Here is a 17,479-nt window from a genome sequence, read left to right on the forward strand (position 1 = left end):
CTCAACCAGGTACTTGACTCTTCTATTCTTGGTTGGCCATGATGTGCCACTCAACCAGGTACTTGACTCTTCTATTCATGGTTGGCCATGATGTGCCACTCAACCAGGTACTTGACTCTTCTATTCTTGGTTGGCCATGATGTGCCACTCAACCAGGTACTTGACTCTTCTATTCTTGGTTGGCCATGATGTGCCACTCAACCAGGTACTTGACTCTTCCATTCTTGGTTGGCCATGATGTGCCACTCAACCAGGTACTTGATTCTTCTATTCATGGTTGGCCATGATGTGCCACTCAACCAGGTACTTGACTCTTCTATTCATGGTTGGCCATGATGTTCCACTCAACCAGGTACTTGACTCTTCTATTCTTGGTTGGCCATGATGTGCCACTCAACCAGGTACTTGACTCTTCTATTCTTGGTTGGCCATGATGTGCCACTCAACCAGGTACTTGACTCTTCTATTCATGGTTGGCCATGATGTGCCACTCAACCAGGTACTTGACTCTTCTATTCTTGGTTGGCCATGATGTTCCACTCAACCAGGTACTTGACTCTTCTATTCTTGGTTGGCCATGATGTTCCACTCAACCAGGTACTTGACTCTTCCATTCTTGGTTGGCCATGATGTGCCACTCAACCAGGTACTTGACTCTTCTATTCTTGGTTGGCCATGATGTGCCACTCAACCAGGTACTTGACTCTTCCATTCTTGGTTGGCCATGATGTGCCACTCAACCAGAACCAGGTACTTGACTCTTCTATTCATGGTTGGCCATGATGTGCCACTCAACCAGGTACTTGACTCTTCTATTCATGGTTGGCCATGATGTTCCACTCAACCAGGTACTTGACTCTTCCATTCTTGGTTGGCCATGATGTTCCACTCAACCAGGTACTTGACTCTTCTATTCTTGGTTGGCCATGATGTGCCACTCAACCAGGTACTTGACTCTTCTATTCATGGTTGGCCATGATGTGCCACTCAACCAGGTACTTGACTCTTCTATTCTTGGTTGGCCATGATGTGCCACTCAACCAGGTACTTGACTCTTCTATTCATGGTTGGCCATGATGTGCCACTCAACCAGGTACTTGACTCTTCTATTCATGGTTGGCCATGATGTGCCACTCAATCAGGTACTTGACTCTTCTTGGTTGGCCATGATGTGCCACTCAACCAGGTACTTGACTCTTCTTGGTTGGCCATGATGTGCCACTCAACCAGGTACTTGACTCTTCTATTCTTGGTTGGCCATGATGAGCCACTCAACCAGGTACTTGACTCTTCTATTCTTGGTTGGCCATGATGTGCCACTCAACCAGGTACTTGACTCTTCTATTCATGGTTGGCCATGATGTGCCACTCAATCAGGTACTTGACTCTTCTTGGTTGGTCATGATGTGCCACTCAACCAGGTACTTGACTCTTCTTGGTTGGCCATGATGTGCCACTCAACCAGGTACTTGACTCTTCTATTCTTGGTTGGCCATGATGTGCCACTCAACCAGGTACTTGACTCTTCTATTCTTGGTTGGCCATGATGTGCCACTCAACCAGGTACTTGACTCTTCTTGGTTGGCCATGATGTGCCACTCAACCAGGTACTTGACTCTTCTATTCTTGGTTGGCCATGATGTGCCACTCAACCAGGTACTTGACTCTTCTATTCTTGGTTGGCCATGATGAGCCACTCAACCAGGTACTTGACTCTTCTATTCTTGGTTGGCCATGATGTGCCACTCAACCAGGTACTTGACTCTTCTATTCTTGGTTGGCCATGATGTGCCACTCAACCAGGTACTTGACTCTTCTTGGTTGGCCATGATGTGCCACTCAACCAGGTACTTGACTCTTCTATTCTTGGTTGGCCATGATGTGCCACTCAACCAGGTACTTGACTCTTCTATTCTTGGTTGGCCATGATGTGCCACTCAACCAGGTACTTGACTCTTCTATTCATGGTCCCAGGATGGTTGAGATGGAAGACTTGAAGACTGACCTTATTCTGGTGTGTAACTCCAATATAATTGTGCTCAACAGGGATGTCTGGCCCCACTCAAGGTCATCATGCCAAAGGGCAGCATCATTGACCCCTGCGAGTCAGCTGCTGTGGTGGGTGGCAATGTGCTGACGTCACAGAGAATTGTGGATGTTGTCCTTAAAGCCTTTGGTGTGTGCGCAGCATCCCAGGTAAAAGTTTGTTAAATTTTAGCCAAACGTTGACTACATCTCCTCTAGTTTGTTAACTTTTAGCCAAATGTTAACTATATCTCCTCTAGTTTGTTAACTTCTAGCCAAAAGTTGACTATATTTCCTCTAGTTTGTTAACTTTTAGCCAAAAGTTGACTGTATATCTCCTGTAGTTTGTTAACTTTTAGCCAAACGTTAACTATATCTCCTCTAGTTTGTTAACTTCTAGCCAAAAGTTGACTATATTTCCTCTAGTTTGTTAACTTTTAGCCAAACGTTGACTATATCTCCTCTAGTTTGTTAACTTTTAGCCAAACGTTAACTATATCTCCTCTAGTTTGTTAACTTCTAGCCAAAAGTTGACTATATTTCCTCTAGTTTGTTAACTTTTAGCCAAACGTTGACTATATCTCCTCTAGTTTGTTAACTTTTAGCCAAAATTTGACTATATCTCCTCTAGTTTGTTAACTTCTCCTCTACTAAACTATTTCATTCATCTTTTTGATGCCAGCATTTACTGGTAGAGTTTTGCAGACAAAATTTAATTTGTCTTTGCTGTTAAATTATGGGATGGCGTAGCGAGATGGTTGTGTACTCAGATGTCCTGGGTTCACATTCCTGAGTCCACTCATCTCTGATGGGTAACTAGCATAAGTTAAGCGGAAGTCACAGAAACAGGTGAACTCTACTTCATCAGCACTATTGACTGATGTCTGTAAAGTTAACTATTTATTTATACACATGCTGCTTAAAATTTCAATGCTAAATCTAAGCTAACATGAGCGTCACGTGTTGACTGATATCAAAAGTTGACTGATATCAATTGTTGATTGATAGCAATTGTTGACTGATAATTTAAGTTGACTGAAATTGAAACTAAGCTAACATGGCTATCAAATATTGACTGCTATTTAAAGTTGACTGATGTTTAAAGTTGACTGATATTTAAAGTTGACTGATATTTAAAGTTGACTGATATTTAAAGTTGACTGATATTTAAAGTTGACTGATATTTAAAGTTGACTGATATTTAAAGTTGACTGATATTTAAAGTTGACTGATATTTAAAGTTGACTGATATTTAAAGTTGACTGATATTTAAAGTTGACTGATATTTAAAGTTGACTGATATTTAAAGTTGACTGATATTTAAAGTTGACTGATATTTAAAGTTGACTGATATTTAAAGTTGACTGATATTTAAAGTTGACTGATATTTAAAGTTGACTGATATTTAAAGTTGACTGATATTTAAAGTTGACTGATATTTAAAGTTGACTGATATTTAAAGTTGACTGATATTTAAAGTTGACTGATATTTAAAGTTGACTGATATTTAAAGTTGACTGATATTTAAAGTTGACTGATATTTAAAGTTGACTGATATTTAAAGTTGACTGATATTTAAAGTTGACTGATATTTAAAGTTGACTGATATTTAAAGTTGACTGATATTTAAAGTTGACTGATATTTAAAGTTGACTGATATTTAAAGTTGACTGATCTTGAAATCCCCAGGGTTGCATGAACAACATCACATTTGGTGATGAAAAACTTGGCTACTACGAGACTGTGGCTGGGGGAGCTGGGGCGGTAAGTCAACTGTGGCATTGTGGGTAATACATTTCATTGTAAACAACTAGCATTGTGGGTAATACATTTCATTGTAAACAACTAGCATTGTGGGTAATACATTTCAATGTAAACAACTAGCATTGTGGGTAATACATTTCAATGTAAACAACTAGCATTGTGGGTAATACATTTCATTGTAAACAACTAGCATTGTGGGTAATACATTTCAATGTAAACAACTAGCATTGTGGGTAATACATTTCATTGTAAACAACTAGCATTGTGGGTAATACATTTCATTGTAAACAACTAGCATTGTGGGTAATACATTTCAATGTAAACAACTAGCATTGTGGGTAATACATTTCATTGTAAACAACTAGCATTGTGGGTAATACATTTCAATGTAAACAACTAGCATTGTGGGTAATACATTTCATTGTAAACAACTAGCATTGTGGGTAATACATTTCAATGTAAACAACTAGCATTGTGGGTAATACATTTCATTGTAAACAACTAGCATTGTGGGTAATATATTTCATTGTAAACAACTAGCATTGTGGGTAATACATTTCATTGTAAACAACTAGCATTGTGGGTAATATATTTCATTGTAAACAACTAGCATTGTGGGTAAAACATTTCAATGTAAACAACTAGCATTGTGGGTAATACATTTCATTGTAAACAACTGTGGCATTGTGGGTAATACATTTCATTGTAAACAACTAGCATTGTGGGTAATATATTTCATTGTAAACAACTAGCATTGTGGGTAATACATTTCATTGTAAACAACTAGCATTGTGGGTAATATATTTCATTGTAAACAACTAGCATTGTGGGTAATACATTTCAATGTAAACAACTAGCATTGTGGGTAATACATTTCATTGTAAACAACTAGCATTGTGGGTAATACATTTCAATGTAAACAACTAGCATTGTGGGTAAAACATTTCAATGTAAACAACTAGCATTGTGGGTAATACATTTCAATGTAAACAACTAGCATTGTGGGTAATACATTTCATTGTAAACAACTAGCATTGTGGGTAATACATTTCAATGTAAACAACTTGCATTGTGGGTAAAACATTTCAATGTAAACAACTAGCATTGTGGGTAATACATTTCAATGTAAACAACTAGCATTGTGGGTAATACATTTCATTGTAAACAACTAGCATTGTGGGTAATACATTTCAATGTAAACAACTAGCATTGTGGGTAATACATTTCATTGTAAACAACTAGCATTGTGGGTAATATATTTCATTGTAAACAACTAGCATTGTGGGTAATACATTTCATTGTAAACAACTAGCATTGTGGGTAATATATTTCATTGTAAACAACTAGCATTGTGGGTAAAACATTTCAATGTAAACAACTAGCATTGTGGGTAATACATTTCATTGTAAACAACTGTGGCATTGTGGGTAATACATTTCATTGTAAACAACTAGCATTGTGGGTAATATATTTCATTGTAAACAACTAGCATTGTGGGTAATACATTTCATTGTAAACAACTAGCATTGTGGGTAATATATTTCATTGTAAACAACTAGCATTGTGGGTAATACATTTCAATGTAAACAACTAGCATTGTGGGTAATACATTTCATTGTAAACAACTAGCATTGTGGGTAATACATTTCAATGTAAACAACTAGCATTGTGGGTAAAACATTTCAATGTAAACAACTAGCATTGTGGGTAATACATTTCAATGTAAACAACTAGCATTGTGGGTAATACATTTCATTGTAAACAACTAGCATTGTGGGTAATACATTTCAATGTAAACAACTTGCATTGTGGGTAAAACATTTCAATGTAAACAACTAGCATTGTGGGTAATACATTTCAATGTAAACAACTAGCATTGTGGGTAATACATTTCATTGTAAGCAACTAGCATTGTGGGTAATACATTTCATTGTAAACAACTAGCATTGTGGGTAATACATTTCATTGTAAACGACTTGCTTTGTGGGTAATACATTTCAATGTAAACAACTTGCATTGTGGGTAATACATTTCATTGTAAACAACTTGCATTGTGGGTAATACATTTCATTGTAAACAACTAGCATTGTGGGTAATACATTTCATTGTAAACAACTAGCATTGTGGGTAATACATTTCATTGTAAACAACTTGCATTGTGGGTAATACATTTCAATGTAAACAACTAGCATTATGGGTAATTGTTATCACTTAGAATTGTGGGCCTCTTCTTTTCACTGAAATCAAAAGCAAATTAGAATATCACTGGCAGAATTTGTTTATAGTTATTTTAACCCAATTAAAATTATTTACAAATGTAAAAAACAACTGAAATGCTAACGATTGTGTCCAGGGCCCAACTTGGCATGGTAGAAGTGGTGTACACACCCACATGACCAACACAAGAATCACAGACCCTGAAATTGTTGAAAAGAGGTACGCATGCTTGTCTCTGTCTTGCACTGGTCTAACATGCTACAATAGCTAGAGAAATTGGAGGATTCTACTCTTTGATGTTGCTAAAATATTGATAATTACATTTTTTGTGTTGTTAGGTACATTGTTTGTGTTGCTAGGTACATTCTTTGTGTTGCTAGGTGTATTGTTTGTGTTGCTATGTGCATTGTTTGTGTTGCTAGGTACATTGTTTGTGTTGCTAGGTACATTGTCTGTGTTGCTAGGTACATTTTTTGTGTTGCTAGGTACATTTTTTGTGTTGCTAGGTACATTGTTTGTGTTGCTAGGTACATTGTTTGTGTTGCTAAATACATTTTTTGTGTTGCTAGGTACATTTTTTGTGTTGCTATGTACATTTTTTGTGTTGCTAGGTACATTGTTTGTGTTGCTAGGTACATTTATTGTGTTGCTAGGTACATTTTTTGTGTTGCTAGGTACATTATTTGTGTTGCTAGGTACATTTTTTGTGTTGCTAGGTACATTTTTTGTGTTGCTAGGTACATTTTTTTGTGTTGCTAGGTACATTTTTTGTGTTGCTAGGTACATTTTTTTGTGTTGCTAGGTACATTTTTTGTGTTGCTAGGTACATTGTTTGTGTTGCTAGGTACATTATTTGTGTTGCTAGGTACATTTTTTGTGTTGCTAGGTACATTTTTTGTGTTGCTAGGTACATTATTTGTGTTGCTAGGTACACTTTTTATGTTGCTAGGTACATTGCTTATGTTGCTAGGTACATTTTTTGTGTTGCTAGGTATATTGTTTGTGTTGCTAGGTACATTTTTTGTGTTGCTAGGTACATTGTTTGTGTTGCTAGGTACATTTTTTGTGTTGCTAGGTACATTATTTGTGTTGCTAGGTACATTTTTTGTGTTGCTAGGTACATTTTTTTTGTGTTGCTAGGTACATTTTTTGTGTTGCTAGGTACATTTTTTGTGTTGCTAGGTACATTATTTGTGTTGCTAGGTACATTTTTTTTGTTGCTAGGTGCATTTTTTGTGTTGCTAGGTACATTTTTTGTGTTGCTAGGTACATTTTTTGTGTTGCTAGGTACATTTTTTGTGTTGCTAGGTAACTTTTTTGTGTTGCTAGGTACATTTTTTGTGTTGCTATGTACATTTTTTGTGTTGCTAGGTACATTGCTTATGTTGGTAGGTACATTTTTTGTGTTGCTAGGTACATTTTTTGTGTTGCTAGGTATATTGTTTGTGTTGCTAGGTACATTGTTTGTGTTGCTAGGTACATTGTTTGTGTTGCTAGGTACATTTTTTGTGTTGCTAGGTACATTGTTTGTGTTGCTAGGTACATTGTTTGTGTTGCTAGGTACATTATTTGTGTTGCTAGGTACATTGTTTGTGTTGCTAGGTACACTTTTTGTGTTGCTAGGTACATTGTTTGTGTTGCTAGGTACACTTTTTGTGTTGCTAGGTACATTGTTTGTGTTGCTAGGTTCATTGTTTGTGTTGCTAGGTACACTTTTTGTGTTGCTAGGTACATTGTTTGTGTTGCTAGGTACATTGTTTGTGTTGCTAGGTACATTGTTTGTGTTGCTAGGTACATTTTTTGTGTTGCTAGGTACATTGTTTGTGTTGCTAGGTACACTTTTTGTGTTGCTAGGTACATTGTTTGTGTTGCTAGGTACATTGTTTGTGTTGCTAGGTACATTATTTGTGTTGCTAGGTACATTGTTTGTGTTGCTAGGTACCCTGTGGTTCTCCAGTGTTTCAAGCTCAACCCTGGATCTGGGGGAGAAGGCCAGTTTAGGGGAGGGGATGGTGTGGTCAGGGAGATGCTGTTCCGGAAACCTTTCACTTTGTCTTTGTTGACTGAGCGCAGGGTGTTTGCCCCCTATGGACTTGAAGGTAAACATTAGGCTTGGCGCCATCTATGTGTAGCACTTGGCGCCATCTATGTGTAGCACTTGGCACCATCTATGTGTAGCACTTGGCACCATCTATGTGTAGCACTTGGCGCCATCTATGTGTAGCACTTGGCACCATCTATGTGTAGCACTTGGCACCATCTATGTGTAGCACTTGGCGCCATCTATGTGTAGCACTTGGCACCATCTATGTGTAGCACTAGGCACCATCTATGTGTAGCACTAGGCACCATCTATGTGTAGCACTTGGCACCATCTATGTGTAGCACTAGGCACCATCTATGTGTAGCACTTGGCACCATCTATGTGTAGCACTTGGCACCATCTATGTGTAGCACTAGGCACCATCTATGTGTAGCACTAGGCACCATCTATGTGTAGCACTTGGCACCATCTATGTGTAGCACTTGGCACCATCTATGTGTAGCACTTGGCACCATCTATGTGTAGCACTTGGCACCATCTATGTGTAGCACTAGGCACCATCTATGTGTAGCACTTGGCGCCATCTATGTGTAGCACTTGGCACCATCTATGTGTAGCACTTGGCACCATCTATGTGTAGCACTTGGCACCATCTATGTGTAGCACTTGGCACCATCTATGTGTAGCACTTGGCGCCATCTATGTGTAGCACTTGGCGCCATCTATGTGTAGCACTTGGCGCCATCTATGTGTAGCACTTGGCGCCATCTATGTGTAGCACTTGGCGCCATCTATGTGTAGCACTTGGCGCCATCTATGTGTCTACAACCTGGTGCCATCCAAATATAAGTTTGTGTCACTGTAAGATTTTAAATGATTGCTGATATTTTTAAAATTGTATCACATGAATGTGATAACAACAGATAAATGATTGCTGTAAATTGTTGGCCATTTCCTGCAGGAGGTCTCCCTGGCAAGTGTGGCCACAACCTGATGTTCTATGCTGATGGCAGGGTCATCGACCTTGGTGGAAAAAGCTCTGTTGTAGTAGGGCCTGGGGTATGTTGTCAGTGTAGTGTTGTAGTAGGGCCTGGGGTATGTTGTCAGTGTAGTGTTGTAGTAGGGCCTGGGGTATGTTGTCAGTGTAGTAGGGCCTGGGGTATGTTGTCAGTGTAGTGTTGTAGTAGGGCCTGGGGTATGTTGTCAGTGTAGTAGGGCCTGGGGTATGTTGTCAGTGTAGTGTTGTAGTAGGGCCTGGGGTATGTTGTCAGTGTAGTAGGGCCTGGGGTATGTTGTCAGTGTAGTAGGGCCTGGGGTATGTTGTCAGTGTAGTAGGGCCTGGGGTATGTTGTCAGTGTAGGTGTAGTGTTGTAGTAGGGCCTGGGGTATGTTGTCAGTGTAGTGTTGTAGTAGGGCCTGGGGTATGTTGTCAGTGTAGGTGTAGTGTTGTAGTAGGGCCTGGGGTATGTTGTCAGTGTAGTGTTGTAGTAGGGCCTGGGGTATATTGTCAGTGTAGTGTTGTAGTAGGGCCTGGGGTATGTTGTCAGTGTAGTGTTGTAGTAGGGCCTGGGGTATGTTGTCAGTGTAGGTGTAGTGTTGTAGTAGGGCCTGGGGTATGTTGTCAGTGTAGTGTTGTAGTAGGGCCTGGGGTATGTTGTCAGTGTAGTGTTGTAGTAGGGCCTGGGGTATGTTGTCAGTGTAGTGTTGTAGTAGGGCCTGGGGTATGTTGTCAGTGTAGTGTTGTAGTAGGGCCTGGGGTATGTTGTCAGTGTAGTGTTGTAGTAGGGCCTGGGGTATGTTGTCAGTGTAGTAGGGCCTGGGGTATGTTGTCAGTGTAGTGTTGTAGTAGGGCCTGGGGTATGTTGTCAGTGTAGTAGGGCCTGGGGTATGTTGTCAGTGTAGTAGGGCCTGGGGTATGTTGTCAGTGTAGTGTTGTAGTAGGGCCTGGGGTATGTTGTCAGTGTAGTGTTGTAGTAGGGCCTGGGGTATGTTGTCAGTGTAGTGTTGTAGTAGGGCCTGGGGTATGTTGTCAGTGTAGTGTTGTAGTAGGGCCTGGGGTATGTTGTCAGTGTAGTAGGGCCTGGGGTATGTTGTCAGTGTAGTGTTGTAGTAGGGCCTGGGGTATGTTGTCAGTGTAGTAGGGCCTGGGGTATGTTGTCAGTGTAGTAGGGCCTGGGGTATGTTGTCAGTGTAGTGTTGTAGTAGGGCCTGGGGTATGTTGTCAGTGTAGTGTTGTAGTAGGGCCTGGGGTATGTTGTCAGTGTAGTGTTGTAGTAGGGCCTGGGGTATGTTGTCAGTGTAGTGTTGTAGTAGGGCCTGGGGTATGTTGTCAGTGTAGTAGGGCCTGGGGTATGTTGTCAGTGTAGTGTTGTAGTAGGGCCTGGGGTATGTTGTCAGTGTAGTAGGGCCTGGGGTATGTTGTCAGTGTAGTAGGGCCTGGGGTATGTTGTCAGTGTAGTGTTGTAGTAGGGCCTGGGGTATGTTGTCAGTGTAGTGTTGTAGTAGGGCCTGGGGTATGTTGTCAGTGTAGTGTTGTAGTAGGGCCTGGGGTATGTTGTCAGTGTAGTGTTGTAGTAGGGCCTGGGGTATGTTGTCAGTGTAGTAGGGCCTGGGGTATGTTGTCAGTGTAGTGTTGTAGTAGGGCCTGGGGTATGTTGTCAGTGTAGTAGGGCCTGGGGTATGTTGTCAGTGTAGTAGGGCCTGGGGTATGTTGTCAGTGTAGTGTTGTAGTAGGGCCTGGGGTATGTTGTCAGTGTAGTGTTGTAGTAGGGCCTGGGGTATGTTGTCAGTGTAGTAGGGCCTGGTGTATGTTGTCAGTGTAGTGTTGTAGTAGGGCCTGGGGTATGTTGTCAGTGTAGTGTTGTAGTAGGGCCTGGGGTATGTTGTCAGTGTAGTGTTGTAGTAGGGCCTGGGGTATGTTGTCAGTGTAGTGTTGTAGTAGGGCCTGGGGTATGTTGTCAGTGTAGTAGGGCCTGGGGTATGTTGTCAGTGTAGTGTTGTAGTAGGGCCTGGGGTATGTTGTCAGTGTAGTGTTGTAGTAGGGCCTGGGGTATGTTGTCAGTGTAGTAGGGCCTGGGGTATGTTGTCAGTGTAGTGTTGTAGTAGGGCCTGGGGTATGTTGTCAGTGTAGTAGGGCCTGGGGTATGTTGTCAGTGTAGTAGGGCCTGGGGTATGTTGTCAGTGTAGTAGGGCCTGGTGTATGTTGTCAGTGTAGTGTTGTAGTAGGGCCTGGGGTATGTTGTCAGTGTAGTGTTGTAGTAGGGCCTGGGGTATGTTGTCAGTGTAGTGTTGTAGTAGGGCCTGGGGTATGTTGTCAGTGTAGTGTTGTAGTAGGGCCTGGGGTATGTTGTCAGTGTAGTGTTGTAGTAGGGCCTGGGGTATGTTGTCAGTGTAGTGTTGTAGTAGGGCCTGGGGTATGTTGTCAGTGTAGTGTTGTAGTAGGGCCTGGGGTATGTTGTCAGTGTAGTGTTGTAGTAGGGCCTGGGGTATGTTGTCAGTGTAGTGTTGTAGTAGGGCCTGGGGTATGTTGTCAGTGTAGTAGGGCCTGGGGCATGTTGTCAGTGTAGTAGGGCCTGGGGTATGTTGTCAGTGTAGTGTTGGCAGTTTAGTTTTGATGATGTTGTAGTTGTATTAGCTCAGATTATTAAAGCTAGTAATCACATGATCAAAGTAAATCATGAAAACAAAATTGTTAAGAAGTTGAGTATAATTATTTGTTTTACAAATTTTTATTTTATTTTGTTCTTGAATCCATTTGCTGACAGTTGGCTTTGTTTATTTGACCACAGGATGTGTTTTACTTAGAAACTCCAGGTGGGGGAGGATTTGGTCAGCCAGGCTCATCTGCTAACTCAGTCAACAAAACAAGGGGTCAGCGCTTTATCCAGTCCGGCAGTTTATTTAGCTACAGGCTGTTGCAAGAGTCAGCTTGAAGCTTTATTGTGTTAGTCTGTGTCATGTGGTAATCTCTCACTGATTGTGTTTAAATGTTTTCTGTTATCTGTACTGACTTCTCTGTTATCTGTACTGATTATGTTTAAATGTTATCTGTACTTGCTGTTTAAATATTCTGTTATCTGTACTGACTGTTTAACTATTCTGTTATCTGTACTGATTATGTTTAAATGTTATCTGTACTTACTGTTTAAATATTCTGTTATCTGTACTGACTGTTTAACTATTCTGTTATCTGTACTGATTGTGTTTAAAAATTCTGTTATCTGTACTGAATGTTTAAATATTCACTGTTATCTGTACTGATATTCTGTTATGATATCTGTGTTTATTTATTATACAGAGCTGTTCTTAAACTTTCAGACTGAATAACTTTCATCCTCCCATTTTATGTTAACTTCTGTTGGCCTTTTTTGTTTTGTAGTCTGGCCTTTAAGGATCAAGTTTTTATTTCATCCAATTATTTTTGTATTCAGATGTTTTCAACTTCCAATCCTTGGTGTAAACAGAACTTGTTATTGATTGGTAAGATGTAGATCTAGAGTAAATTGCCAAATGGTGAACACATCCGAATAGTGAACACATATATTGTCATTAAAATGTGGGGTCCCCTAAAAGGCTAAATGGTTTCTGCGTATTCTAGTTACTAGATATCTACATCAGTAACCGATTTATTTTATGCATTCTCAGTTTGTTTAGACAAATATAGCATAGATTTTAACGATGAGTAGGAAAAGACGCGTACAGCATGGTCCTGAAAAGTGGCTGCCCTGGAAAGCATTAAACAAAAAAAATGAACTAATCAACAAGCTGTGCAGGTCTTTGGAATCCGCTAATTAAAAGGGGAAGAGTCCCATTGTCGGTAATAATAAAACTCTCTTGAGCACCGAGGATGAGAACCAACTGGCCGGATGGCTTTTAGCAGATAGAAGTTTTGGAAAGACGCACGATGAGGTGAGAGAAGCTACAAAAAAGATTCTATCAGAGAGGGATCCATCGGCACAAATGGCTGTACGGCTGTTCAAAAGACATCCGGAGCCCACAACTAGACCCATGTCTCTTGGGTACGGTTGTTCAAGAGACATCCGGAGCCCACAACTAGACCCATGTCTTTTGGGTACAGTTGTTCAAGAGACATCCGGAGCCCACAACTAGACCCATGTCTTTTGGGTACGGTTGTTCAAGAGACATCCAGAGCCCACAACTAGACCCATGTCTCTTGGGTACGGTTGTTCAAGAGACATCCGGAGCCCACAACTAGACCCATGTCTCTTGGGTACAGTTGTTCAAGAGACATCCGGAGCCCACAACTAGACCCATGTCTTTTGGGTACAGTTGTTCAAGAGACATCCAGAGCCCACAACTAGACCCCGTCTCTTGGGTACGGTTGTTCAAGAGACATCCGGAGCCCACAACTAGACCCATGTCTTTTGGGTACGGTTGTTCAAGAGACATCCAGAGCCCACAACTAGACCCATGTCTTTTGGGTACGGTTGTTCAAGAGACATCCGGAGCCCACCACTAGACTCTTGGGTACGGTTGTTCAAGAGACATCCAGAGCCCACAACTAGACCCATGTCTTTTGGGTACAGTTGTTCAAGAGACATCCGGAGCCCACAACTAGACTCTTGGGTACGGTTGTTCAAGAGACATCCGGAGCCCACAACTAGACCCATGTCTTTTGGGTACAGTTGTTCAAGAGACATCCGGAGCCCACAACTAGACTCTTGGGTACGGTTGTTCAAGAGACATCCGGAGCCCACAACTAGACCCATGTCTTTTGGGTACAGTTGTTCAAGAGACATCCGGAGCCCACAACTAGACTCTTGGGTACGGTTGTTCAAGAGACACCCGGAGCCCACAACTAGACCCATGTCTTTTGGGTACAGTTGTTCAAGAGACATCCAGAGCCCACAACTAGACTCTTGGGTACGGTTGTTCAAGAGACATCCAGAGCCCACAACTAGACTCTTGGGTACGGTTGTTCAAGAGACATCCGGAGCCCACAACTAGACCCGTCTCTTGGGTACGGTTGTTCAAGAGACATCCGGAGCCCACAACTAGACCCATGTCTTTTGGGTGCAGTTGTTCAAGAGACATCCAGAGCCCACAACTAGACTCTTGGGTACGGTTGTTCAAGAGACATCCGGAGCCCACAACTAGACCCATGTCTCTTGGGTACGGTTGTTCAAGAGACATCCGGAGCCCACAACTAGACCCGTCTCTTGGGTACGGTTGTTCAAGAGACATCCGGAGCCCACAACTAGACCCATGTCTTTTGGGTACAGTTGTTCAAGAGACATCCGGAGCCCACAACTAGACCCCGTCTCTTGGGTACGGTTGTTCAAGAGACATCCGGAGCCCACAACTAGACCCATGTCTTTTGGGTACAGTTGTTCAAGAGACATCCGGAGCCCACAACTAGACCCATGTCTTTTGGGTACAGTTGTTCAAGAGACATCCAGAGCCCACAACTAGACTCTTGGGTACAGTTGTTCAAGAGACATCCGGAGCCCACAACTAGACTCATGTCTTTTGGGTACGGTTGTTCAAGAGACATCCAGAGCCCACAACTAGACTCTTGGGTACGGTTGTTCAAGAGACATCCAGAGCCCACAACTAGACCCATGTCTTTTGGGTACAGTTGTTCAAGAGACATCCGGAGCCCACAACTAGACCCATGTCTTTTGGGTACGGTTGTTCAAGAGACATCCAGAGCCCACAACTAGACTCTTGGGTACGGTTGTTCAAGAGACATCCAGAGCCCACAACTAGACTCTTGGGTACGGTTGTTCAAGAGACATCCAGAGCCCACAACTAGACTCTTGGGTACAGTTGTTCAAGAGACATCCAGAGCCCACAACTAGACTCTTGGGTACGGTTGTTCAAGAGACATCCGGAGCCCACAACTAGACCCATGTCTCTTGGGTACGGTTGTTCAAGAGACATCCGGAGCCCACAACTAGACCCATGTCTTTTGGGTACGGTTGTTCAAGAGACATCCAGAGCCCACAACTAGACCCATGTCTTTTGGGTACAGTTGTTCAAGAGACATCCGGAGCCCACAACTAGACTCTTGGGTACGGTTGTTCAAGAGACATCCAGAGCCCACAACTAGACTCTTGGGTACAGTTGTTCAAGAGACATCCAGAGCCCACAACTAGACTCTTGGGTACGGTTGTTCAAGAGACATCCGGAGCCCACAACTAGACCCATGTCTTTTGGGTACAGTTGTTCAAGAGACATCCGGAGCCCACAACTAGACCCATGTCTTTTGGGTACAGTTGTTCAAGAGACATCCAGAGCCCACAACTAGACTCTTGGGTACGGTTGTTCAAGAGACATCCAGAGCCCACAACTAGACCCATGTCTTTTGGGTACAGTTGTTCAAGAGACATCCGGAGCCCACAACTAGACTCTTGGGTACGGTTGTTCAAGAGACATCCAGAGCCCACAACTAGACTCTTGGGAACAGTTGTTCAAGAGACATCCAGAGCCCACAACTAGACTCTTGGGTACGGTTGTTCAAGAGACATCCGGAGCCCACAACTAGACCCATGTCTTTTGGGTACAGTTGTTCAAGAGACATCCGGAGCCCACAACTAGACCCATGTCTTTTGGGTACAGTTGTTCAAGAGACATCCAGAGCCCACAACTAGACTCTTGGGTACGGTTGTTCAAGAGACATCCGGAGCCCACAACTAGACCCATGTCTCTTGGGTACGGTTGTTCAAGAGACATCCGGAGCCCACAACTAGACCCATGTCTCTTGGAAAAGAACGTGCACTGGTGACGCCACAAGCCATTGAAAGGTGGTAATCTGAGCTTAAGATGCGTGTGGAAAAGTTGGACCATAATCTGTTGGATAACAAGTGGCATATTTAACGCTGACCAAACAGGTTGTGGGTTTGACGAGAAGGGCAGAAAGGTGGTAGCCTGCAAAGGTGCTAAACATGTGGACTGTGTGTCATCAAACACAGGTCACGGTGTTGGCGTGCGCAGGGCAGTATTTACCACCTCTTCTAATGTGTCCATTCTAAAGAATACCATTAAAAAATCTTTTGGAGCAGCTTCCAGAAGCTCTGCTGCGGGTATGTGATAGTGGATGGATAAATGCAGCTATTTTCACATTTGGATCCGCGACTGCTTTATCTGGAAAAAATATAGAATTTAGAAGAGTGAATTTCAGACTTTTAAAAGTGGAAAATCGCTAGTTTTTGGGCTGGAGTTTTTAAAAGTGCACAAACAGTGTTTCTTTCAGACTTTTTCTCGGGGGGGGGGGGGCGGCACCAGTACAACTGTATGTTTACTATATAAATACCATCACGTTCGGGGTAGGGGTGGGGCGGTAGATCTAGGACCTAGGGTAAAAACTTCAAGGCTACTCAACAACAGTTAACCTAAATTAGTAAATTAAGTTATTATTATTCTTTAAAGCAATAACTCACTGTTATGCCAAATGGATAGGACTGCTATTTTAGTAATAATTTAATTGAAAACCATGCAATTAGATCATTAACAAATAACAAGTTTGGAATTTCATATTAATTAATCAATTATCTTAATAATTAAAAGTTTGGGGGGAGTGGGATATGGACAGAGTTTCTTCCAGGCATCTCTTCGGGGGGGCGAAGCCCCCCCCGAAAATTTTTTACCGCCCCCCCCGAACGAAATGAAATTTATATAATTTATATAGAAAATATATACTTTTAACAGTGTCCGCCCCCCCGAAGAAAGTTTACCGCCCCCCCGAAGATTTCAAGTGCCCCCCCGGAGAAAAAAGTCTGGAAGAAACACTGGATATGGAATCTTAGAAAAGTCATTTACTGTAAATTTGGCTAGAAAAAGTTCATTATATTATAAATATTTGCTCAATTGCCTAAAATAGTCATTATAATTTATACAGTAGGCTCCTGCTTATAATGTGGGTACGCATGTTGCATCATTTTATTAATTAGTCACAAACACATGGGTATAAAGTCCTGGAAATTTTCCAAAAGAGTCTGGAATTTCATTTTCTAAATATTGTACGAACCCTGAAATCCCCAAACAAACCAGTACTTCTTCTAGTCATACTTTCGTGTTAAAAACATCACAAACTGTGTGACGATAACAGCATTATCTTGTATTGTCTTCATCCGCATGCAAATTGCAAGCCATATTACTCAACAACTGAATCAGGCATTTTTCAGTGCCATTAAATCTGCCTGGGCATATGCCCTTAAGGATATGAGATTGATTGGAGGAGGCGTCACGCTTGAAACTCGCCCAAATACTAAAGCCCGACTGGGACCTACAACAGGAAACAAATGAATGTTTCCAAATGTTTTCTGGCAGCTGTTGTTTTCCCGTTTAACCCAGAGAGAGTCCTCCGATCTGGGAAATCTGGTCCTATTCCACCCATCTAAACCAAGAAGTAGAATATCTTATCACTCTCTCATCCACGCCAACTCACCTAAACCAGGAAGATATTAC

The 17,479-nt window shown here is 41.8% G+C and overlaps 1 protein-coding gene across 1 annotated transcript in view; it reads left to right on the forward strand.

The window, feature by feature from the left end:
* Positions 1 to 12,213, forward strand: part of LOC131936067 (5-oxoprolinase) — a 45,430-nt gene extending 33,217 nt beyond the window's left edge. Inside the window, exons 29-34 of the mRNA XM_059292916.1 lie at positions 2,047 to 2,196; positions 3,715 to 3,789; positions 6,143 to 6,225; positions 7,945 to 8,105; positions 9,012 to 9,109; positions 11,839 to 12,213. Of these exons, the coding sequence (XP_059148899.1) occupies positions 2,047 to 2,196; positions 3,715 to 3,789; positions 6,143 to 6,225; positions 7,945 to 8,105; positions 9,012 to 9,109; positions 11,839 to 11,982 (711 nt within the window). The 3' untranslated portion in view covers positions 11,983 to 12,213. The remainder of the gene's footprint in view (positions 1 to 2,046; positions 2,197 to 3,714; positions 3,790 to 6,142; positions 6,226 to 7,944; positions 8,106 to 9,011; positions 9,110 to 11,838) is intronic.
* The last annotated feature ends 5,266 nt before the right edge of the window (positions 12,214 to 17,479 follow it).

Source organism: Physella acuta, unplaced genomic scaffold, assembly GCF_028476545.2.
Source record: "Physella acuta isolate Inbredline_101_S28 unplaced genomic scaffold, ASM2847654v3 ptg000166l, whole genome shotgun sequence".
In the NCBI taxonomy this organism is placed as follows: domain Eukaryota; kingdom Metazoa; phylum Mollusca; class Gastropoda; family Physidae; genus Physella; species Physella acuta.